Here is a 6,476-nt window from a genome sequence, read left to right on the forward strand (position 1 = left end):
GGCAAACCCCCAACGCAACCACCCTCTGTCCCTAGTGGCTAAAGTAGCTGTTGTTGTGAAGAGGAAGGTGTAGCTGAGTGTAGCAGGCTGCAGTCAGTGCTGAGCTGTGCTTGCACAGGTACAGCCAAAATTCAGGGGAGAAGCACAAGGCTGGGGTATGGGGTATGGGAATGGCATTCACCTGGCATTGCCTCTTGGCTGTGCTGGGAACGTGAGGTTTGCTGGGGTGGCTCTGGGGTTTGGCCTATGCAGGGATGGGTAGCAGATCCTTGGCTGTGCCCAGCATGCTGTCCCATAGGCTGGGGAAGGATGCTGGTCTCAAACAGAGCATTGCCAGTGTGGGGTGGCAGTGGCACAGGGAACAGCATTTGCAACCTTGCCAGCCACCAGTCCATCTCCATCCCTGGGAGGTGTTTGAAGGTAAAATCCCCTTTTGGCTGACTGTATTTCTGCAGGTGGAAACTGTGGTGACATTTCAATATCAACTGGTGGCCATGCCTGTGGTTTTCACTGGTGTGTCAGAATAAATCCAGGGTGTGCTGAGCTGTGCCAGGGGGTGGGGAAGGTGCCAGCCCTGTGCTGCTGGCCCCTGAGGGTTGGCCAGCAGGTTCAGGATCCCCCATCAGGATGTCCCCCGGAGATTCAGAGATGCTGGCTTCGGAAATCCAGGTGGCATGGTCTAGACAGCTTGGATTGGAGGAGTGTTGCAGCACCACATGTGTTTTCCTTGCAAGTCACAGCATGTTTGGTATTCACACTGATTAGACTCACCGATACTGAACTTCACATTTGGCCTCTGCATCTGTTCAGTGTGATATTTTTCCCTGGGAGTGAACCCAAGCATCCAGCTGTGGCCAGATTCACCCGGGAGAAAAGAGAGTCTTGTTGGAGCAAGTCGAGCCGCCCAGAAACAGGGCAGGCGTGTCCCATCCCAGCTGGGCCAGGCAGCCCGAGAGCGCTGCGGCTGCCTGCTGGAAACCCCTGCCATTCTTGACGTTGCATTGGAAAGTTTTGTCAACTGCATTCAGGAAGTTTTTCCTGGTCTTTGCTGGGACGTTTTGCATTTCCCTGGTGATGTGTCCTCCTTTTGGACCCGCTGGCCTCCATCTGCATTCCTCAGGCCCTGGCTGGAGCCTGTGGACCCGAGGCTCAGCAGAGCCCTGTGTGCTCGTCCTCCTGCCGCCCTGGGCTCCTCTGGCCCTCGCAGAGCTCCCTGCATCCAGCACAGGCACATCCTCAGTGAACACAGCAGGAGAAATGAGGGCTATGCACTTTGTGTGTCGTGTCTGCGTGTGTGCCCTGGCTTGGGAGATGAAGCAGAGCTGGTGGTGCTCCCTGGCTCCCCACTCCCCTTTGCTCTTCCCAGTGGTACAGCTGTCCAACTCCCCCATCACGTCCTCCTGTGCACGTGCCTTTTAGGAACAATTACCTAAATTGACCAGTTTGGCTGCCTGGGACACCAGTGGATAGTGCTGCAGGTGGATTTCTTTTTGCATGCATGGCCTATTTGTTTCTTTTGCAGTGGGCGAGGGGTGGGATTGGTGTTTACAAGGGCACTTGATGGAGAGTTTCTGTTTCCAGTCTCTTTTGCTGGTATCACAGGAAGGTAGCTCTGAGTTTTTAAAAACCTCCTTTGAGTAACTTAAAATATTTTCACGATGATGTTTATTAGTCTTATTTTAAAACTTGGTCTGTTTCTTTCCTGGCTGTAGCTTCCTTTGGACAAAGCTTGGTGTTTGTGCTTCTCTGAGTTTGGGTGCCAGGAGTGGCAGGGATGCCAGTGTGTTTTCTCCCCCAAGCAGAGGCAGGTCCGTGCACAGTTGGGTTTCACGAGCTCAGCGCAGCAGCGTTTGCAATGCCCTGCAATAAACCACCTTCTGTCATGGTGTTCCTGAGGCTGTGGGCTGCTAGAGCTGGTAACCTGTGGGCTGGAGCCAGGAGCAGTCCCTGGGGAGCTGCAGGGCTGGGACACTGCTCTACCAGCCCCTCAGAGGGGGACACAGCAGAGCAGCATAGTGGCCATCCTGCCTTCACCCAGCTCCTCACCCAGCCCTCCACCTACACACTCATCAGCCGCAGCCCAGTTAAACTCAATAATGTGCAGGGATGGCTTGAATGCACCCAGGAACATTTCCCAGAACTCATTAGGTTTTATCTGATAAATACCTCCAATTGTGTGCACTTGCAGCTGCCCGCTCAATCCGAATTGAGGGGATGGGCAAAGGGGGAGCCGGAGGGCAGGGGCAGTGGCTGCTGCAGGGCTTCCTGTGGATGCAGCCCAGCAACCACCCAGCCAGGAGCTGTGCTCCCCCACCTGGGATTTGCTTTGGGAGGACTCGTGGGGAGCACAGCTGCTGCCTTGGTGGGGTCCTGCTGGCAGGGCCTGTCCCCATTCTCTGTGCTTTTTATCTTTCAGTCATGTCCAGAGACAAATGTAAGTGTTTAATTTGTAACAAACTACCCAGAGCAGCCCAAGTAATTTCGGGGATTGCTGGCCTTCTGCATGATTGGCTTTTCACGTTAAATAGGAGCACTAATGGTGCTGGCAGACATGAAATGTATTTTTACCTGTAGCAGTATGAATTAGCTGCATTATTTGCCATCCTAGAAGGTCTTGTTAGGCCAGCCATAACAAGCACTTTGTTTTCAAAGGTTTGTCCCAGGCATGGAAATAGAAACACTCCAGACTTTGTCTTTGTTCCCTCTCAGATGTTTGTTTTCTGAGAGATTTTTTTCTCTCAATCAGGCAAGATATTTGAACTCATAACAAGCACTCTGGCTGAAGCTAACATACATGTATATTATATACAGAAAACATACAAAAAGTGATTCCAGCCACAGAAAGCAGGAGTTCTGTGGGGAGCAGAGCCAGGTGCCCACGTGGCATCCCCTGGAGAAGACATTGCTGCCCGTGGAGGTGTGTGACCCCTGGGGCAGGTGGGTCAGAGCTGAGTGTTCATTTAGGTAACAGCACGTACCAGTAAAACCACGTCCACCAGTATTAAATGTTCCCCCTGCTGCCAGTTCACAGTCTGGGAGTCTGAGGTTCGTACGTTTTCTGTCGCGCTGAGCTCTGTGCCTGGCATTGAGCTGTGGTGGCTGCAGCACAGCTCTCTGCGTCGCTTGCTGGAGAAGCAAACAGGTTCTTTAATTGGATTTCCATGAAAATAAATATGAACTTTTGACCAGACTGAAGAAACTTAAATCATTCATGTCTGTGGAGCAGCAGAGGGCCAGCCCAGCACTCCCCCCTGCACTTCTGTGTCACACGTGCTGACTGCAAGCCAGTGCACACAGAAACCTTTACTGTTCTGTGCGCCTTCCCTGCGCTGAAGCTTGGCCACCAATTACTCTATTAAATTATGTTTGGTCATGCCAGTGATTATACAGTATCCAAGCAACCCAGGCATAATCTAATTTAACACACAACATGGATTTACTCCACTCCCTCTCTCCTGTGTTTTTCTGAAAGTGAATGTGAAGTGAGCGGGTGTCCACGGGCACCCCAGGAAACAGGACCTGCCTGTTCTGCCACAGGGACAGTGATCCCACAGGATGTCGCCCCTGGTGGCAGAGCTGGGTCTCCAGCTCCTTTGGCTGGGTGCTTGCATTACCAGCACCCCTCCTGGGTGTACATCAGGTGGGTCAGGTCTTCATAGAACACAGTCCCTTTGCAGGGGGGACAAGCACCAAGCAGGAGTTAGAACATCTCATCTTTGGAAACAGTGGCGTTATTTTCTAGTACAAAGGATCATGAAGAGGTACATTTTATAGGAAATTATCATGTGGATAAGGGATGTGGAATTTGAAGGATGTGAAAGGTGAATCGTGGCTTGTAGGATAGTTTTGGTAACCCAGTGTGGTGAAGACCATCACTGGTAAAGTGCTGGTGGTCTGGATCAGAAGTCCATGTGCTACCAGACTTGCCCAGCTGCAGAACAGCTTCCACACTTTAAAATTGCAAAGCAAACGTGGTGAAGGGTTTGTGGGAGGAAGGTGAAGGCCAAGGCCATGTCTGGGCCCGTGGGCATTCCTCGGGCAGAGCCAGGACCACAGCTGGTGCTGCAGGACCCTGTCCTGGCTGGGAAGGCATTAATAGTTTAGTCTGAAATAATTAACAGGCCCGTGCACAGCTGCCCAGCCTTAATGAGTCACTGACAGTGCAATTTATTAGAGTGATGTATTACATGGTAAGGGTAATGAGAAATGGAGGGACCTAATTTTGTAAGACTTAGATCAATTCAGTTGTTTTTTTTATAAATGAACATTGTTTTACTAACCACAGAGATCATTAAAATTATTATTTTTTAGTACTTTTCAGAACTATTTGAATTACAGCTGTGTTTTTCAAAATGTAAATAGGAAGCTTGTGAACTTGTTTCTGAAATATAGATGTTGTTGCAATGTAAAAATTTGATTGGCTTTTGTAAATGTCTTGGTAAGGAGATGGGTTGAGTGGGGGAAAATTTTGAGTCCCTGTAGAAATAGGAGGGTTTTTTCCTGCAAGTGAGCAAGACTTTGGCCAGGACATCTGCACCTTTGAAGTTGTAACCCAAGCCCAGACTTGGTGGAGGTAATAGCTCTGTGTATTCTCCAGGGAGCTAACAAGCACCAGGGGTGAGACTTCTTGCCTGGGTGATAAATTGGGCTGAAGTGGCTGTTGGAGAGGGCTAAGCCAGCAGGCCTGAGCCCCTGAGCATCCCTCAGAGATGAGGGCTGCTGCTGCTGCCTGAGGAGCCATATGTAAGGCTGAGGGCTGAGGAGTTTTTTGCTGGTGCAAGTGAGATTTGGATGGAGAGCAGCTTTACTTTTAAGCCAGCCCTAGGTTACACTGTGCTGAAATAAGCTGAGCATGCACATAACCGAGCGCTGTGGTGTCTTGGCCCTGAGACAGTAATAAAAGCTCATGGCAAGAGCTTTTTGGGTCAGTGCAGCAAGAACTGAGTGTCAGCCTCACCATGTGCTGGCCTTCTGCATTTGTCCAGGGAAAATGGGAGAGAAGGAGGAAAGGGAAAAGACATTTTAAAAATCCCTTGTGTGATTGCACTGCCTGAAGTCATCACGTTTCCTGGTTGAAGACGTCAGGAGAAAACCACAAGAAAGGGTGTCAGAGATGGGGCTGTAGGGCTCCCACCACAGGTCCTTGTGTCACCCGCACACGTGTCACTGTGTGACTCCAGCAGGTGCTTCAGCTGGAGGTTGTGGTGCTCAGTAAGGTTGGGCCATGTCTCCACCAGGCCTTTGCCCTGGAGCAGCTGAGCACCCGGGTCCCCTGGCACTTGTGGTTGGACATGGCCCAGGGAGCTCTGGGCTGTGCCCCACACAGCAACGTGGGCTCGGTGCGTGGCAGCGGGGCTCTTTGGGGCTCAGGACCTGTCCCAGGAGGGCTGGTGATGCTTTGTACCCCTACAACCAGGAGCCAGACTGGAGCTACTCCAGTCACCTCCAGAAATGCACATCAATCAGTGCCAGGTCCTCAGCACAAGCTGTTTCACTTTGCTGCACCGATCTGCTCCTGCTGGGCTGCAACACTTGCAAACATAAAAATAGATGGAGATGACAGGGAGGATGGCTCGAGTGTCGGTGGGTCCCTGGGGAGCAGGTGTCTATGTCAGATGGATTCCTCAGAGAAGGGCACATGTGTGTGCACAGGGGTCCGGTGGTAAATGCTGATCTTCTCCTTTCAGCATGTTCTGGTTGGGCTAGATGGGGCTGACCTCCAGTGCAGGCAAAAACTTAAATGGGTGAGAAGGAATTGGATTTCGGAACATATTAGGTCACTCATTCAGTTGGAGAACAGTGTGTGTCAGAGGTCCAACAATTTGTTTTTAGAAGGGTTTTAAGCATTAATGGTTCAAGATGTTTTCCTGGGAGTGGTTTGCAACATGAGACTCGGTGGCCGGTGTAGCGTTGGGGTTTTTTGGGATTAGTCAATTCACTGTGGCTGAAAGGTCTCTAGAACACAATAGTTAAATTTGTACTTTTCCACATGGCTGAGCCTTCAAGGAGCTCACCAGGAGTGTAAAAAATGTAAACAGCAGTGTAAAGCTGGTGCCAGCCATGGAGCAGGGAGGGGGTTTCCATGCAGATTAGTTCTCTCACCTACTTTTTTTCATTTTTAAAAATTTTTTTTAATTTTTTTTTTCCAGAGTTGCAAATAATCACAAGCAGAACCTGATGACTGTTGCTAATCTGGGTGTGGTGTTTGGGCCAACACTGCTTCGACCTCAAGAGGAAACAGTTGCTGCCATTATGGACATCAAATTTCAGAACATTGTGATTGAAATTTTAATAGAAAACCACGAGAAGGTAATGGCTTCACTTGCTTCCTTCAGTGCAGTTAATTTATGAACAAGAGTTTGTCTCTCTTTACAAACTGTAGCCCCTCTCCCAAGGCCTCCTCTGGCTCTGGCACTGGCAGAGGTGGCCTCTCTGCAGCCGGTGGGGGTGTGCCAGGGAGGGCAGCACCTGGGACT

General features: G+C 50.4%; 1 protein-coding gene across 1 annotated transcript in view; it reads left to right on the plus strand.

The window, feature by feature from the left end:
- The window catches only part of ARHGAP26 (Rho GTPase activating protein 26), a 113,931-nt gene that overhangs the window by 67,758 nt on the left and 39,697 nt on the right, over positions 1 to 6,476 (plus strand). Inside the window, exon 17 of the mRNA XM_010001244.1 lies at positions 6,150 to 6,309. Within this exon, the coding sequence (XP_009999546.1) occupies positions 6,150 to 6,309 (160 nt within the window). The remainder of the gene's footprint in view (positions 1 to 6,149; positions 6,310 to 6,476) is intronic.

Source organism: Chaetura pelagica, unplaced genomic scaffold, assembly GCF_000747805.2.
Source record: "Chaetura pelagica isolate M959 unplaced genomic scaffold, ChaPel_1.0 scaffold177, whole genome shotgun sequence".
Lineage (NCBI taxonomy): Eukaryota > Metazoa > Chordata > Aves > Apodiformes > Apodidae > Chaetura > Chaetura pelagica.